General features: G+C 44.3%; 2 protein-coding genes across 3 annotated transcripts in view; both read right to left on the bottom strand.

The window, feature by feature from the left end:
• Nucleotides 1-7,319, bottom strand: part of RSU1 (Ras suppressor protein 1) — a 159,294-nt gene extending 151,975 nt beyond the window's left edge. The window contains exons 1-3 of one of the 2 annotated variants that reach the window (XM_073581884.1): nt 7,020-7,319; nt 6,704-6,820; nt 3,641-3,691 (exon numbers count right to left, since the gene is read on the bottom strand). In XM_073581884.1, coding sequence (XP_073437985.1) covers nt 3,641-3,691; nt 6,704-6,812 — 160 coding nt within the window. In that variant the 5' untranslated portion in view covers nt 6,813-6,820; nt 7,020-7,319. The remainder of the gene's footprint in view (nt 1-3,640; nt 3,692-6,703; nt 6,821-7,019) is intronic. The other variant, XM_073581883.1, reaches the window with a different exon arrangement.
• A 3,573-nt stretch (nt 7,320-10,892) lies between these two features.
• CUBN (cubilin) overlaps nt 10,893-18,752 on the bottom strand; it is a 180,968-nt gene continuing 173,108 nt past the window's right edge. Inside the window, exons 60-66 of the mRNA XM_073581881.1 lie at nt 18,311-18,473; nt 17,492-17,700; nt 16,722-16,869; nt 16,415-16,593; nt 14,489-14,654; nt 12,271-12,506; nt 10,893-11,201 (exon numbers count right to left, since the gene is read on the bottom strand). Coding sequence (XP_073437982.1) covers nt 11,094-11,201; nt 12,271-12,506; nt 14,489-14,654; nt 16,415-16,593; nt 16,722-16,869; nt 17,492-17,700; nt 18,311-18,473 — 1,209 coding nt within the window. The 3' untranslated portion in view covers nt 10,893-11,093. The remainder of the gene's footprint in view (nt 11,202-12,270; nt 12,507-14,488; nt 14,655-16,414; nt 16,594-16,721; nt 16,870-17,491; nt 17,701-18,310; nt 18,474-18,752) is intronic.

The raw sequence follows: 18,752 nt of genomic DNA, 5'->3' as shown, positions 1-18,752 counted from the left end.
CCATAGTAAAATCTTCAGTTTGCGCCTTTTGAAGTAGTCTATTGTGGATTTTGATGTGTGTTTAAGATCATTATCCATTTGTAGGAGCCATCCTCTTTTATCATTCAGTTTTTTTATTTTTTTATTTTTTACAGATGGTGTTATGTTTGCATCAACAATTTGTTGAAATTTCATTTTATCCATTCTTCCCTCTACCTGTGAAATATTCCCCGTGCCTTTGGCTGCAACACAACCCCAAAACATGATTGATCAACCCCCATGCTTAATGGTTGGTGAGATGTTCTTTTAGGCCGGGGTCACACTTGCGAGTATGATGTGAGAAACTCATGCATCAATACCCAGCACTGTCGCCAGCACTTGGGACCGGAGTGTGTGGCTACATGTATTTCTATGCAGCCGCACACTCTGGTCCGAGTGCCGGGTATTGATGCGAGACACTCTTGCAAGTTTCTCGCATCACACTTGCAAGTCTGACCCCGGCCTTACTGAAATTCTGTGCCCTTTTTTCTCCACACATATCTTTGATCATTGTGTCCAAAGTTGTATTTTAACCTCATCGGTCCACAGGACTTGTTTCCAAATTCATCGGTCTTGTTGAGATGTTCTTTTTCATACATCTGAAGCCGAATGTTATGGTGACGACGCAGGAGAGGTTTTCTTCTGATGCCTCATCCATGAAGGCCATATTTGTGCAGGTGTCTCTTAACATTAGAACATTGTAAAAACTCCAGAGTCTGCTAAATTTTGTGAAGGTCTTTTGCAGTCAAGCGGAGGTTCTAGTTTGCCTCTCTAGCAATCCTATGAGCAGACCTCACTGAAATTTTGCTTAGTCTTTCAGGCCTTATCTTGGCCTCCACTGTTCCTGGCAACTGCCATGTCTTAATTAAATTCTGAACTGAGGAAAGAGCAACTTGAAAATGCTTTGCTATCTTCTTATACCCTTCTCCTACTTTGTCGGCCTCCACCATTTTCAGAGTGCTAGACAGCTGCTTAGAAGACAATTTACATATTAGTCCTCAAATCACATAAGGCACATTCCGCATGAAAACCAATACTCCAGAGCCCACAAAGGAGAGCACAAGGAACGTGTAGAAAAAATACATCAACATTTTTATTAATATATCGATTGCCAAAATGTATAATGGATGCCACTTGCTAAACTAGAAACAAGCAGCAGGGTTGACACATGTTACTGGTTATTATTATTAAGAAAAACAGTGGTTTTTACAAAAATTAATTGTCCATGAGAAACCAGAGCGCAAGAAAATCCAATAATTGGAAATCTATATTTCCATTGGAAGCAAAGCCTGCCCACCAAAATATTACAGTGTACATAAATTATATTGTATGGTGAACAAATCCTTCACTACCAGTGAAAATATAAATTAGAAAAAAGTCCTCAAAAATCAGCTAGATAGTAAAATGGGACAATATTCTTAATAATAGAACGCCATAAGGCATATGAGCGAATAAACAGAGCCTGTGATTGAATTTCAAGTCACTCAGACACTATAACCACATGTAATGTAAATAACCAAACAAAAACCTTATTAATGTGCCAGGACTGCTGCATCCACCCCAACGCGCGTTTCGCCGTTTCTTCTTCCGGGGGTGGAAGAAGAATTCTATCACACGCGCTATTTATTCGCTCATATGCATTCTGGCATTCTATTATTAAGAATAATGTCCCATTTTACTACCTAGCTGATTGATTTTTGAGGACCTTTTTCTAATTTATATTTTCACTGGTAGTGAAGGATTTGTTCACCAAACAAGATAATTAATTTTATGTACACTGTAATATTTTGGTGGGCAGGCTTTGCTTCCAATGGGAATATAGATTTCCAATTATTGGATTTTCTTGTGCTATGGTTTCTGATGGACAATTAATTTTTGTAAAAACCACTGTTTTTATTATTAATAATAATAACCTGTAACATGTGTCAACCCTGCTGCTTCTTGCTTCTATTTTGACAAGTAGCATCCATTATACATTTTGGCAATCAATTGATTTATTAATAAAAATTTTGATATATTCTTCTACACGTTCCTTGTGCTCTCCTTTGTGGGCTCTGGAGTGTCTAGCTGCTTAGAAGAACCCATGGCTGTTAGGCGTCAAGTTTCCCCCACTGCACAGGGGGAATCTCAAGCCACGTCCTCTTTGGTCTCCCATTCCTCTCCAGCCAGAGAGGAGGCTGCTCAGCAGAGACGTCGGTCCCAGCGCCTTGCCCAGCCTAATGCTAGGCGTCTGGTTGCTTCTCCTGGCTCTGCTATTGTATCATGCGTGAGTCAGCAGCAAGCAGATGCTCCTGGGATTAAGTCCTGCTTTTCCTCTACTGAGCATGCCCGTGGGACGACCTCTCATTGGAGGTCGGAGGTCACATGCGCAGGTGCCGTTCCTGCTCGGATTGGTCCACTACGGAGAAGGTCCCGGAAGGACGCAACTATAAAAAGGCCGCATGGCCGCTCGGCCATGCGCTAGTATAGACTCTTATTTTGTGTGTGAGTGACGATGGATGTATGAGACTGGTGACTGACTTATGACTCCCCTCCCTCTGATATTACGAATGTGGTTAGGGTTTAGAGGTTAGAGTCAGAGCCAGTCAGTGGCTTGTGTATATACGCCACAGTGAGGTCCACTCCTCAGCACACTAGCGTCCGATGGTGTCACCCACTGTAGGGCACTATCGTACCATGCCAGGTAGCACTACACGCCAGAGCGGCGCCGTGCAGTTCTAGTGCTTTCCTCCCCTCACTGGGTGGTTAGTGGCATCTGCCGAAGCAGTCCTGTGTGCACTTGGCGCCATTACACTATATGTCCTTCTGCTAGCACCGCAGCCACGGTGTCGAGCGCTGATTGTCTAGAGGGACTCGAGTCCTGTGTCTCGGGCTCAGAGTTCTGTGACCTGAATCAGCGCTCACTCGGCCGAGCCCTGTGAGTTTAACAGGCTCTGGCATCTGTCCTTGCAGCTCTGTGAAGCAACAGAGTTCGCTTGCATTCACACTGGGTCCAGTTTACCCACGTGTGAGCTAGCGTTCATTATCCATCTCGTTCCGCCATTGGCAGCAGCAGGTTCCATCTCTGCACGGTGGACCCCGGGCTGTGAGCGCACCTCTTACCTCTTTATTATTTGGTGCCCAAACTTTTAAATGCCACTTTATACCAGGATGGGGTGAGAATTAGGGACATATACCAGGATGGAAGACATATATACCAGAGAGGAGCCCAAGATGAGGGACATTACTACATAATGGTCGAGGAGGTGCAACTCTTATGTCCTTGTAGGATTTAGAGCGCTACAAGGGAAGATACAACTGACCAACGTGCGGCGGTGTGGTGGGAGGGAGCAGTCCAAATCTTCCAACAGGGCCAATAGACTCTAGTTACGTCACTGAGCAGGGGCCTCTAAACGTAAAAGTTTTGCCTCTAATGAGACAACAGAAGTGAAGTAGTAACCACACGTGTGTAAAGGTCTTGGACAGGCCTAGTACACCATGCTCTATACTGTCAGGTCTTCCTGCTGCTGGACCCTGAAAGTCTGATATGTGCAAAACACAATACACCGGTGATTTGTAGAAGACCCCAGTAAATCTCAGAGTATGAGACAACACCATGTAATGAACTGCACTATGTACTTACTGGTCAGCTTGTTATGGCTGAGAATCAGCTGGGTGATGTGCGACAGCGAGACTGGAAGAAAAAAGATGGAGCCATAAGTACCAGAAATGTATTACAATACATCATATCTGTATAGAGTAAATAATCAAGAGAAATGGGCCAAAACATCAACTAGATGAAAAAAACGTAATCCCTCTCGGCATGTCTGCTGCTAGAGGAGGATTATGCTTGGTAACAGGCAGTGGACAGCAAGAAAGAAATTGGTAAGGGAGTCACTATAATAAGCGACAAGACTGCAGACATCACAAGACCGCTGCACCCAATCACTGATCTCAGCAGAGCTCGAGCCTAACACCGCTGAGGCCAGTAATTGGCTGCAGTGGTATATAAGCCATGATGTCTGCAGCCAATGTTAACAATATACCAGCAGAGAGCATTTTGGGTATGGAGGGTGAATATATTATTAATTATTTTGGCAGTATTGTTCCCTGTGGGAAGCTTTATACTTAAATTGGTTATTCCAATTCAGAAAACTAACCCCCCCCCCCATTTGCTGTTAGCTGTAATATAAACTGGGCTTTACTCACCCTCCCCAGTCCAGCGCCGAGTCTCCACTGTTGCTTTGATCTCCGTTGTTTGGATGCAGCTTTAACATCATGTCGACAGAGCTGCAACCGAACACTTAGCGGCTCGTGCCTTCTACATCGGTGCTGCTCAGTGACGTCACCGCTACAACCAAACAGCATAGCCTGGGGCAGCGATGAAGACTCGGATGTGGACCCAGGGAAGACAAAACACAGTTTTCTTGTCGGCCGCCTGCCAGAGGTCATTGCACTCCTGAAAGTTTGGGTCGACAGCACAGTGTGGGGACACATAAGCCGACCAGATCCAACCAGATAAAGAACAGCACTGTTTTAAAAGGATTTTCAATAAGTGGTAAATTCCAACGTTGTTTGTTCTTACAAAGACTTTGCTATTTTAACCATTAATGAACCCCTTTAATTAACAGAGATGAAGACGAGTCTTGGGCTATGTTTACATGCGGCAGATTTGTGCATGCAATCATTATGACTCTTCCATTCATCTGTGTGGGGCTTGCAGAAATTCAGTGTCAATAATTTGTGCATGAAATCTGCCGCATGTAAATATTGGCTAAGCGCTCCCAAGTCAGGCTAGAAAAAGCTGGTGAGATCCAATGGGTAGCACAGTGGCTCAGTGGTTAACCTTGAAGTGCTGGAGTCCTGGGTTCAAATGCCACCAAGGACAACAGTATGTTCTCCCCGTGTTTGTGTGGGTTTCCTCCGGGTACTCCGATTTCCTCCCACATTCCAAAGACATACTGATAGGGAATTTAGATTGTGAGCCCCAATGGGGACAGCGATGATAATGTGTGCAAACTGTAAAGTGCTGTAGAATATGTTAGCGCTATATAAAAATAAAATAAAGATTATTATTTATCCAATGGCCACAGGCACAAATTAAATAATAATAATCTTTATTTTTATATAGCGCTAACATATTCCGCAGCGCTTTACAGTTTGCACACATTTTCATCACTGTCCCTGATGGGGCTCACAATCTAAATTCCCTATCAGTATGTCTTTGGAGTGTGGGAGGAAACCCACGCAAACACGGGGAGAACATACAAACTCCTTAAAAGGATCTTTCAGTCATATGATATTGATGACCTGTCCTCCGACACCCGGATGTAACACTGAGCAGCTCCATTCATGATGTAATGGACGCTGTTGAGCACCGCACATCAGCTGCTATTCGAGAGAATCATATGACCGGAGAACCCCTTTAATAAAAAAAAAAAAAAAAAAAAAATTGGGCGAAAATCGCAGCATCCGGTCCAACAAATATGCCAACTTCTGACTTACCTTAAAAGAGTATTCCCATTTTATAAAGTGAAGACATTCCATTACTTTATGATCCATGTGGGTTTGATCTATGATGTTCTTAAATGGGCTTTTCTACTGCTAGGTAACCACAAATTAAGGGGTTTCAAAAAGAAAGCGATATTCACCTCCAATACTGATGCTGCTCCTTGATTCTCAAGTCTGCACATCTCCTGGCATCAACATCTGATCAGCTGCAGCGGTCATATTTCATCCGCACAAAAGAAACAAGTTTGGATGAAATGTGGAGGCTGCTAAGGATCAGTAAGGGTGTGCGCACACGCTGCGGATTCTGCTGCGGTTCCGCAGCAGATTTGGCCGCTGCGGGTCCGCAGCAGTTTTTGCTGCGGTGTACAGTACCATTATTCCTATGGGAATAAAAAACCGCAGTGCAGACGGTGCGGCTTTTTCTGCGCGGTCTTCCTGCGGTTTTGAAACCGCAGAAAGAATCGACATGTCAATTGTTTCTGCGGATTCTGCTGCGGTTTGCCATCTCCTCCATTGTGGAGATGAAAAACCGCAGGGCAAAACCGCAGAGCAATCCGCAGGTAAAACCGTAGGTCTTTTGACCTGCAGATTTACCTGCGGATTTTACAAAATCCGCGTGGCCAAATCCGCATCCCAATCCGCAGCGTGTGCACGTAGCCTTAGGTTGGGATCACATTAAGTTCTTTTGCCAAATTCTCAAAGCAGAAATTCTCCAACTCTTAATCAAAATTCACAGACTCTGTTTTATCAAAGTGCTTATGTCGGAAGTCAGTCATAAAAAATTTTGAAAAGTTGCAAAAAAAATTTTCGGAACAGAAGGTTGCTCAAAAATTTTTCCCAGCTCCACCAAAATGGGTTAGAGCTAGATCAGGGTGTGCGTGTGGCCTTAATATTACTCCAGTCCCTTTCACGCCACTTTTAATACATGCCTGATTCCATACGCCTCTTGAATCAGGCGCCTCTGACTTCATCCCCAACCATCAAGACTGACGTGAGCAACGTCGGTCTGGAAGAATCAGGGCCATGTTTTTAAACTTCTCCAGGATTTTAAAAAAACTCAGTGTGAACACACCCCTATTCTTCTCCGCATCTAGGTGGTGGATTTGGGACAAGCAGCGGACGGCAGGATAAGCGTTTGTCAGGTGATACAATAGCGGGTGACGCTGATCTGACCAGCGCCCCTAGCGATACTCACACAGGCCGGGGACGTCCAGCAGGTTACCGATGCCTCGGTCAGACATGTCAATATCGGTAACATTCTTCTCCCGGCTCTCCTCCACAATCTTCTTCAGGGACTTGGACATTGTGATTTCTAAATATGAGAGAAGCGATCAGATTAATCCAATAAAAACCCAATTCAGCAGCACTACAAGCACCGGCAAACACAGCTTCTATTGATCATCCTGGGAGTTGTAGTTCCACCAAATATACAGTCATCCTATAAGACTGGATGTAGGACTGTGGGGGATCACTTGCCTATTAGATCCACAGAAAAGCTGCCCCACACTCACCCCCGAGTCCCCGCACACACCCTACAGGAAGTCGCCCCGGGCTGTAACATTACTCACAGTCCTAATAAGGCAAATTCCACCCGCTGGAGCCCCGTGTACTGCTGGACGGAGAGCGTGGAACGCTGGAGAAGCGTCAGCCAATGGGCGCGCAGGGATCTGCAACGTTCTAATGACTGCAACCAATCGGAAACTATGGAACGCAGCGGCAGCCAATCACAGCCCCGCAGAAGAGTAGTGGATACAATGTAGCAGCAGCTCTGGAGGAAGTGATTGACTGCGGCGGGTTGTTTTGCTTCCGTCCTGCGGGTAATAATGTGTCCGGGAAGAGAGGCCCGCTCTTATTTATGAGAGGGGTTTTGGGGGGTTGTTATATAGAGGTAAAAGTCATGAAGATCCCTTTTTTTGGCATCCTGACATTGCATCTCAGAATTATTAACCTATTTATTGCCAGGCCAATATCTGCATTTTGTCCTCCTCTTACATAACTTTTTTTTTTTTCTGTCCTCGAGGACCGGACGAGTTGTAGTTTTAAACTGAATCGGGGAAAAAAAAAATCCAAGCGGAATTATACAAATGCAATTCTGCCATTGTTTTTATTGCGTGTTCTTTATGCGCTAAAAATGACCTGGAAAAGTGATTACGGTGATCATAAACAACAATAGATTTTTTTTTTAATGATTTACAGTTAGAAAAAAATTTTGTTAACAAAAAATAATTTTTCAATATAGCATGTGTCTCCCACTCCTCACAATCCTCGGAAATGTTCCCCCGACTTAACGGCATCAGCAGGTTGGGACAGTATCGTGAATGGCTATAGACACGAGACTCTGCTCATCATTGATGTAAGGTGACCCCTTAACCCCTAGAGCTTTTTTCAGTTTTGCGTTTTCGTTTCCTTCTTCCCAGAGCCATGACTTGTTTCTTTTTCCGTCAATATGGCCATGTGAGGGCTTGTTTCTTTGCGGGACGAGTTGTACTTTTGAACAACACCATTGGTTTTACCATGTCTTGTACTAGAAAATGGGGGAAAAACTCCAAGTGCGGTGAAATTGCAAAAAATGGGCAATTCCACACTTGTTTTTGTTTCGCTTTTTTATTAGGTTCACTAAATTGTAAAACTGACCTGCTATTATGATTTTCCAGGTCATTACGAGTTCATAGACACCAAACATGTATAGGTTTTTTTTTTTATGTAAGTGGCGAAAAAAATTCCAAACTTTCCTAAAAAAAAAAAAAAAAAAAAAAAAAATTGCTCCATTTTCTGATACCCATAGCGTCACCATTTTTCGTGATCTCGGGTTGGGTGGGGTCTTATTTTTTGCGCGCCGAGCTGAATTTTATAATGATACCATTTTGGTGCAGATATGATCTTTTGATCGCCCGTTATTGTATTTTAATGCTATGTCACGGCGACCAAAAAATGTAATTCTGGCATTTTGATTTTTCTTCTTGCTATGCCGTTTAGCGATCGGGTTAATCCTTTTTTATTGATAGATCAGGCGATTATGAGCACGGCGATACCTAATATGTGTATGTTTTTTTTCTTTATTGTTTTATTGTGAATGGGGCGAAAGGGGGGGTGATTTGAACTTTTATATTTTTTTTTTAGACTGGCTCAGCTACATGGAGGCGATGATGAGTTTGCCTCCATGTTTCTGAATTACTGACTTGCTATGAGCGCCGACCACTGGGTGGGCTCACAGCAAGCCGGCACAGACAACCATAGACGTCTCCAGGAGACCTCGGGTTGTCATGCCGGCACACCGGTGACCCGCGATCGCTTGACGCAGGTCACCGGTGTGCATATTTCCGGTGCGATTGCCAGAAGCGCCATTTAAATGCCGCTGTCACTGTTTGACAGCGGCGTTTAACTGGTTAATAGCTGTGGGTGGCTCTTGAATCCACCCATGGCTATTGCAGGCACATGTCAGCTGTTCAAAACATGTGGGCTCACCACCAGAGCCAACATCAAATGGAGGGAGTCCGACATCTGTGTAAATGTACGCCCAATGTCAGTAAGGGGTTAATGACCAGTTCAGAAAAGACCTTAAAGGGAACCGGTCATGTTTCCAAATGCTACAATGCTATCTGACCGTCTTACTGAAAAACGCAGGTAATGGGAGAAAATTAATTATTAATTATTTCCGGCCATTGACACAGAGAACAGCTGATTGGTGGGGATGTTGGACCCCGACTGATCAGAAATTGATGACCTGTCCTAAGGATACGTCATCAATGATGAAGTAGTGGACAACCTCTTTAGAAAAAGAAAAAAACACATACAAGGGTTAGAATTCTCTCATCAGACCATCAGGATGAGCTCACTGATGGATTTTGCCGTAAATCCTTCTACAAAAAGCAAGATCACGATCTATAGCCTGTGTGCGGCACAAACAGTGAAACATTTTTTACTTAAAGCCAATTAAAAATAAAATAATTTTAGCCAAAGTTACACGAATTTAAGTAAAAACAAATTGTGCGAAAAGGTGGGAAACCTTCCTATCTTGTACAAGTCTTGCGTTAAATCCTGTTATTATATTCAAAAGCTGCATACACAGTATTGTGGGTCGTTATTAGAAACAGCGAGGTTGTTGGCACTCTAACAACTTGGCTGCACTGTGACGCAAATCGGGCCTTGGGTATACAGTACATAGATCATTGGCTCCAATGGGGGGGGGTTCATATTTTACACATCCGTACACAGGTTTCCATTTATAGGTCCGGAGTGAAAGAATTGTTCCCGCCAGTCTAGATGAGGGAGTGTGCTGGAGTCATGAATCAGAAGTGTCTGACAAGTGGCGTGCGCCTCCGTCTGGGACTGAAGTCAGGTTTCCGGCATAGGGAACGCCACCACTCATCATGAATTAGACGAGCTGTCCCTTCCCCTGGACCATCCCACCCCAGCTTCACCCGTTCTGGCAGATCTGGTAGAAACTGGCGTGAAAGCGCCAAAACTCACAACATTTTTGCTACTTTTCAAAGCTTTGAGGCTTGAATTTTCCCACGTGAAAGCTTTGAATCGAGCCCCAAGTATTGATGCTGTGTTGAATTCTCTATTCAAGAGTAGAAAATAAAACCTCTAAGGCCTCAATCAGACTTCTGTGAATCCTATACCTGTTCTGTCTGTGATTTTAATGGATAGAACACGTACAAATTATAGTCTGTAATGCTATTCACCTGTCTTTTGGTCCATTTTCAATTGAGTACTGATAACCGATCTAAATCAGAATCCAAAACACTGATGACATCTGTACTTTTTTTTTTTTGTGAACGTGAAAAATCACAGATGCCTGAATGATGATCGGGTCACGTTCACACAGCAATATTTTGATCAGTATTTTCCATCAGTATTTGTAAACCAAAAACCTGGAGTGGAACAATCAGAGGAAACGTATCATCGAAACTCGTCATCACTTCTGTATTTATCACCCACTCCTGGTTTTGGCTTACAAACACTGATGTAAAATACTGACCGAATACTGAATGTGTGAACGTGGCCTTAGACTCACGTGGGTGTGTGAATCTAGCCTTAGGCTATGAAAAATCTCTCCAAAATCATTGTTCCTATTTATTTCTATTGCGAAACCATGTAGCTGTTCATACATTCAGTCTTTTGAGTGCATTTTCAGGTTTTGAAAAAAAAACCGCTTAGTGGGAAAAAAGCAATGTGCATGTGATGACTTTGAATCTTCTTGGTTGAATCCTTTCCAAACTAAGCCGGGTCCAATTAGAAGGCTGCTAAAAAGTTTCACGAAAAACTCTTCCAAAAGTCTTCGAAAACTCTACAAAACTTGTTCAGGAAATGCAAAGCTCCTCAAAGAACTCAAGCGTTGTGTAAATTCCAGAACTACAAAAAAAACAAAGTATATTGAAAACTTTTAAACTAATTTTATTAAAATATTTTTATTTGTAAAGATTGTATAATATTGAATAACAGTACAACATGACATGGTGCATTATCCAGTCCTGGAAAAGGACATATGGGGGGGGGGGATGTCGCAAGTTGGACCGTAGTGACGGTGGACCGTCCGCTGTGCGACTCTGATGCTTCAGTAGAATTTCCAGTTTTCTTTTCTATGAGCTCCAGATAATTCTAAAATATGACGGGATCACAGCATAGTCCGCATGGAATTTGATGAACACTTGATGGGACGTGGCACTGAATGAAGCGATGTTTCCATCCTGTAAAACAAGGAAAAGCTGTTCTTAAACGGCTATTTCAGTAAAGAAAAAGCCCCCCGCCTCCATCCCTCCCAGCTCACAATCATCATGGAAAAGTTTGAGAAAAGCGGTTACTTTTTAACTTAATTTTTAGATCTAAAATCAGGCTGAACATCATAATAGATCTTTATAGCAGTCCGACCTCAATGTTTCTGATACGGAGCTCCAAATCTGCTGAAACCACCACTAGAGGGCGCATACTTAGGGTGTTGTAATGGGCTCCCTCTAGTGGTGGATGCTGGTATCTTTTAACCCTTCCCTGCTCTCTGATGTGTATTGTATGCAGGTAGTGTGTGTATGGCATTAAGAGCCAATCCTGCTCCATACTTGGCTATTGTTGGCTTTATTACACAGCCAGCACCTGCCTCTAACAAGCAGCGACTAGGCCTAGCTCCTATCACTGCTATTTAACCATTTAGATGCCGCTGTCAGTCACTAATTACAACATCAGTTAACATCAGTTTTTCAGTTAACTCACCTCTCCCCCCAAAATTTGTTAAAATCAATAAAAAATTATATATACCCAAATTAAATGGCACCAAACACTACAGCTCGCCAAGCATAAGAAAAACAAACAATCTCACAAACGGCACCATGGGAAAGAATCCCCAAAAACAATGTTGAATATGCATTCTTTCACCAGTTGGATTTGTTTTTCTCTCGTTTTTCAGCACATTATATGATAAAATGAACGGTGTCATTCAAAACTGCACAAAAAAAGACAGCTCTCATATGGTTATGTCAATAGAAAAATATAAAAGTTATGGGTCTTGGAAGAAAAGGAGGAAAAAAACTAAAGCAAAAAAAATGTTGGCTGGATGAAACGAGTGTATGGCCCGAAATGGTTCTGCAGCTCAGCTCCTATTGAAGTGCATGTGATCCGGGCTGCAGAACTTTGGAAAGTCTACTACTGTTCCTATACCAGTGCTGAGATGGTTGAGAACTCTCAACCTGAAAAGCTCCATGTAGCCACTAGATGGCGTTCACGCCTCTAGTAAAAAACTTACAAATGTTTTTAGATAAAACCTACCAGTCCGCAGAACGTTCTCATCAGCGGTGAGGTGGAGGCCGCTCCATCGTAAAATCTGAGATAATTTTTCTCGCAGTCTCCTGGATCATCAATACTAAATGCAGCCAGGCTTATGGCGACCGTCCGCCCTGGAGGAGCCGCTATTGTCCATTCACAGTCTGTGTTGTTGCTGTAACTCTGCGGATATTCGGGACTAGTAAATGAGCCGTGATCCCCAAACAAGGTTCCTCCGCAACCTGAAGGTGACACCAAGGTTACTTATGCGGAAAGTTCACTTTTGAGCAGGATTTAGGTAAACTCTGCCCCTTCTGGATTGGATACACCACCTACAGCTGCAAACCTGCAGCACACCCCCGAAGAACTGCAGTCCCCGTCTGTGCATACAAGCAAGAGCTGACTAGGGAGTGCGCCTGCAATGGCCGGAGTGCGCCTGCAATGGCCACGTGGTACTACAGCCACCAACATGGCACCCTGCTTAATAGAGAGAACACGGAATCATGCAATTAAAAGGGTTGTCCAGGCAGAGGAAGAAGGGTCTGTTTGTTTGCATCATATTAGGCCATTGGAGGTGATTTTTATTGCAGCCCAGCCCCACTGAAATAAATAGGAATGAGCTGCAATTCCAGACACAACCCATGGATAGTTTTTTGCACTATGACTTGTAAAAAGCAGACCCTTCTAGTTTTATCCTAGGCAAAACCTTCAATAAGATTAGAAAAACAGCGCCACACCTGACCTTAGGTCATGACCGATACTGCAGCACCGCGCCAATCCAATCAACTTCGCTGCATAACTAAACACAACTCCTGAACAGTGGTGGCATTTTTTTTTCTCAAATAAATCCGGTTGGTATGTGCTAATAGAGGGGATCATATAATCCATATTGTACATTGGTGTTTTCCTAGAATCATCCTACAGATTCCAAATCTATGGGTATAAATAGGGAATCCTGTGCCGTCTTGGGCTGCTGTCAGCTGCCTGGATGATTCTGGGCCTGTGCACACCAGTATTTGCAGCATTTTATTTTGGGGGATAAATTTATTTTGGGGTCTGTATTATGAATGTAGAAGTCTGGACTACGCTCTGAATGGATCTAGGGGACTGGTGTGGGGTCTGGATTTCCATTAAATTACCTCTCCTCTCCCATCCTGCATCTTACGTTTTTTTTCCATTTCATCCATTTTTTTTTCTTTAACATTTTGTGGCTAAAAAATATGGGGCCCATTAACTATGTAGTTAGACCCCATTTGTGGCAACACCTATTACTTAACCTATGGATGGGGGATGATTGGTATTCCTGGGAAGATTTTATTATTATTATTATTATTATTATTATTATTATTATTATTATCATATAAGTCATGTAATATTTTTTATTTCATTATTATCATCTAATTATCATTATCAAATTATTTAATTATTATCCAATTCTTAAAATTATTTAATATCTAAATATTACAATTATCTCATTATTATAATCCAATTATTATTCAATTATTAATATGCAATGATATTCCAATTAAATTATTAATTCCCAATTATTATTAATATTTAGTTATCCTTAACGTATTATGATTTATTACTATTATTATGTGGTTGAAATTTAAATAAACTATAACTTGACTGTTCTGAAAAAGTAAGTGCCCCCCTCCCATAGGCTGGTTTCACATTCGCGTTAAAACAACGCTGCGCACTGCGTCGTTAAGCCCCGCCCCGATCCGGCTCCCTGCCCGCCCCATCCGGGATCACCGCCTACTTTCGCATTTGCACGCATGCGATCGGCGCACCCTATCTTTAGCATAGGGTGCGCAGATCATGCGCTGCCAGTGTGAAAGTAGCGTGCTGCGCACTTTTGACGGTGCGCCGTGCGTGCCAAAATGCAACATGCTGCATTTCGGCGCGCACGGCGCACCGTCAAAAGTGCGCAGCACGCTACTTTCACACTGGCAGCGCATGATCTGCGCACCCTATGCTAAAGATAGGGTGCGCCGATCGCATGCGTGCAAATGCGAAAGTAGGCGGTGATCCCGGATGGGGCGGGCAGGGAGCCGGATCGGGGCGGGGCTTAACGACGCAGTGCGCAGCGTTGTTTTAACGCGAATGTGAAACCAGCCATATTGTGTCGTTTTGACGCTAGACCCAGCAATCGTCACATATTGAAGATGGTTTCATATTTACGATCTGATACTTGTAGTTCCCCACCCGCAGCATTATTTACCCTTTGGAGATGACGTCCAAGTAATTTCATATCCATGTCCAGCTGCAATAACATCGGATTTGAAAACCAGATGAAGAATATGATTTTTAGGAAATATTGGGTCAGGGAGACTGTTTCCACAGTGTTTGCCGAGTAGCGGGGAGTCGCGGGCGCTGCCATTTCTCACCTGCAAATTTCCAAAAAGGAGACACAATTCTAATGAAATTAGAAAGGAAATATCCAAACAAGTTCCAAAAAAAAATGGATCTCCTGTCTATCCTATGGGAGTGAGACATCGGACTGGGGGGACGGCTTTCTCTCTCTCTGTCTCATGGAATTTAATAAAGTGATGGACGCACATGCGTAATCACTACTTTCACACACGGGGGACTTCCGGACCCCCCCAGGGCCCCTGTTCTCAGATTTGTTGGTTCCATAAGCAAGATCCGAGCAATCAAACATTTATCCCCTATCCTGGGGATGGGAGGAGCGTATTTAGTAAGAAGACCCCATTAACAAACAAGAGCTAGGACTTTCAATGATCACTAGACGTAAAGGTGCCCCCCAACATCCATAGAAAAGGATAGAAACCTGTGGAGTGGAAATCCAGAATGGACACCACTCTCCCACACACAGCTCTGACAAATGTTCATTTTCTCCCTGCAGCCGCCCTCCCAATTACACAGCCACAAATGATAACATGGTTTTTACCTGCAGATTACCACTATGGCTGCAGGAAAACATCCTTTTTATTTTCTGACAGGTTTTTTTTTTTTTGTCAGCAGGTTTTTCTATGTAATTTGAGAGCAGCATGATGTAGAGACAGAGACCCTGCTTCCAGTGATGTGTCACTTTGTATTACAACTGCTGCACCCAGTAAACTATCACAGTTTTCTCTGCTGAAGATCTAGCAGAGCTCTGAATGCTCAGCCCTGTATAATCCCACCCACACCACTGATTGGCTGATTTCTGTGTGCACTGTATATTGACAGCTGCTAATCAGTACTGGAGGCGGGGTTGGACTAGGAGGCACGAGACACCTAGTCTTGTAATGATAATCTGCTGCTGATAAAACGCTGATTATATTGAAACAGCAAAACACAGCCCAGTAAGTGACACATCGCTGGAATCAGGCTCTCTGCCCCTACATCATGCTACTCTTAAATTACATAGCAAAAACCTGCTGACAGATTCCCTTTAAGGATTTTTAACACACGCACCTTCTATCCTTCCTATAGAAGTTGCTAAACCAGAAGAATTATATATGGATATGCTTCATCTCCTAGTCACACAAGGTGAGTACAGATATACTGAAATGCCCCCGATCTCCTCCTTTTCTTTCCAGCTATCACTTTTGTAAAGCTGTAGCAGAAGTGAAGACTGCCTGTCATTAAGGACTGGACTGAACGCTGACCAGGGCAGGGAGAAGTAAATCGCTAATTTCTTCCTCCTGACTGATGGACCCGCCGCCTCTCCTGGGCCCGCCTCCTCTCCTGGGCCAACCACCTCTCCTGGGCCTGCTGCCTCTCCTGGACCCGCCGCCCCTCCTGAATCAGTTACCTCTCCTGGGCCCGCCGCCCCTCCTAGGCCCGCCACCTCTCCTGGGCCTGCCGCCCTTCCTGGGCCCGCCGCCTCTCCTGGGCCCGCCGCCTCTCCTGGGCCCGCCGCCCCTCCTGGGCCCGCCGCCTCTCCTGGGCCCGCCACCTCTCCTGGGCCCGCCGCCTCTCCTGGGCCCGCCGCCCCTCCTGAATCTGCCGCCTCTCCTGGGCCCGCCGCCCCTCCTGAATCTGCCACCTCTCCTGGGCCCGCCACCGCTCCTGAATCTGCCACCTCTCCTGGGCCCGCCGCCTCTCCTGGGCCTGCCGCTTCTCCTGCTTTTGACACTTTTTTTTATAGTGAAAAAAGAACTGGTGCATAACTGTTAATAATCCCCCCAGGACGTCTTACTTCTAAGTAGTGAGGACATGAGCTGATGGCTTCTAGATGAAATGAATGGAAGAAGAGCGATATTGAGTGGTTCTCCGGAGCTCGCAGGATTATCTCACATTCCAGCTTGTTCGGGTAGCTCCCCGGCCAGTTGGGACTTTTTAGGTAACCAAATGACTGGTTGTATTCCCGGCTGCAGTCTGTGAAGAAAAGAAAGGTCCATTATTCCCCAAAATAACCACTTCCTGTAATACTCGATCACTGGTCCACGATAGACTAGAAAATGGCGAAAATAACAAATTTGAGCCAAAAAATGAATGACGCTTACTTGAGATTTGATACGTGAAACTCAACCCATTGCCAGCCGTGAATTCCTGCGACTTAAAGGTTACAACAGCCGTGCGGCCGTAGGAATAAAACTCCGGTACTTCAGATGTTTCAGTGCCGCAGTATCTACGGACCTGTCCGAGATCTCCCTGCAGACGAGAGCGCGGAAAAGCACACGGTAAATGATAACGATCTGTATCCACACACTGCTGTACTCAGCATATTGCGGCTCCTGGGATTTGGCCCGAATCTTAGCAAAGAATGTAATGGTGCAACATGTGAATACTCCCTTAAAGGAAACTTGTCACATTAAACGTGTCTGATCTGCAATGTTATAGAGCAAAAGGAGAGGAGCAGATTGATATATTGTATGCTGTAGTTTTGTGGGGGGGATTTTGAGTATAATTGGAAATTTATTCCTTTTGAATCTGAATTTTCTATCATTAGGAGTCCATTGGGTGGTCCTAATCACTAATGACATCAGTCACTGATTAGGACCGCCCACTGGACTCCTAATGATAGAGCAGGGGCTTCACTGCATAAAATGCAAGTTAAATTAACTTTTTCCCTATAATACATATATATATATATATTATATCAATCTGCTCGGCTTCACCTTCTCTATATCATGCTGCTGACACGTCAGACTGCATTCTCATTGTGACCTGCGCTGCTGAACTCCCAATGCGGAAGTGGATTAACCCTTAGGTTTCTGTTGGCTTCTTATGAGACACCGGCTTATTCTGCATGCCAATCGCACTTACGACTTACCACAGGTGAGTCCTTAACCTCCAGGTAGTTATTGGAGCAGTGTAGCCCAGGCTGGAGGTGGAAGGACTGAATCGTGACTTTCACATTCTCGTTCTCCGGGGAGTCAATGGTCCACATACAGCTTGTGAACGGTGGGTAGGCATTTGGATAATTTGGTGATGTTGCAGTCGTCATGGATGATGTCGCATTGTAGATCCCTCCACATATTACTGCAATGAGGAAAATTCCCATCAAGACACTTTCTCGTCGTACCCAGCGCTTGGTGCACCCTTGGTGTGGCCGAGCAGTTTGATGCAGCATCCCATCCACTGGTTTTCCATCTAGCTACACCCCTCCTCTACTTTGATTGACAGCTCTGGCTTTGTAGAGCCAGCAGAGGGCAGTAGGAGGGAAGATTGCTCGGCCACTGCAAGGGTGCACCAAGTGCCTGGTTCAAACAGTCATTTTGTGATAACATGTCAACAGCGCTGCAGCCAATAACTGACTTCAGCGGCTCTGTCGAGATGACGGCATGAGCCGCTGAGCTCCCCGATTCACTGCAGCCCTGAGCCCTGTGACGTCAGTGCTGCAGACAGTAATAAACACCGGCAGCAACGGTAAAGACTAAGCACTGGACCTGGGGAGTGAAGCACAGTTGTGGTGGTGGGTTCACTTCTGGGACCCCTACTATAATCCCCACTGATCTCCTGAACCGGACTCTGAAATGCCTTGTTAGAATGGAGCCATTTATGAAGCCACCTCTCTTTTATTATGTGCACCACCGATTATATGATTATAACGTCTCACTGCAGAATCCTCATTCACTACAATAATACTCACTATCAGTTGTGATATATGTAGCATTGAAGCCGGACAGTTCCACGGTTATGTCACTGACGAACCAAACTGTGAGAGCGTTGGTGCTGGAGACGAACTGTGTCGGGACATCAGAGCCGCAAAACGTTCCCTGTAAACTGCTATTAGTGCTGCTGCCGTCAAATATCTGAAATGAGTGATGTAATCATGAGAACTGGTCATCTCCATATAGAGTGGGTAAACCATGGTTATTATTACCCATGAAAGTTCACCTGCCATGTTGAGTATGATGTTTAGTCTGCGACAGAAAGGTCTAGAGCAGGATGCAATGGGTGTGAACATGTGAATGCTTCCCCTTAAAACACAAAATAACTGGTTTATCACATCTTTGGGAAGCTGAGTTGAAATTCACTAGTCACACCCAGGGCTAATTACTGCCACACCTGTTCTAAATCAAGAAATCACT

Source organism: Dendrobates tinctorius, unplaced genomic scaffold (genome assembly GCF_039654945.1).
Source record: "Dendrobates tinctorius isolate UK_male_01 unplaced genomic scaffold, ASM3965494v1 ptg000070l, whole genome shotgun sequence".
Lineage (NCBI taxonomy): Eukaryota > Metazoa > Chordata > Amphibia > Anura > Dendrobatidae > Dendrobates > Dendrobates tinctorius.
The sequence above is the reverse complement of the archived record's forward strand: the minus strand, read 5'-3'. Positions and strand labels throughout refer to the sequence as shown.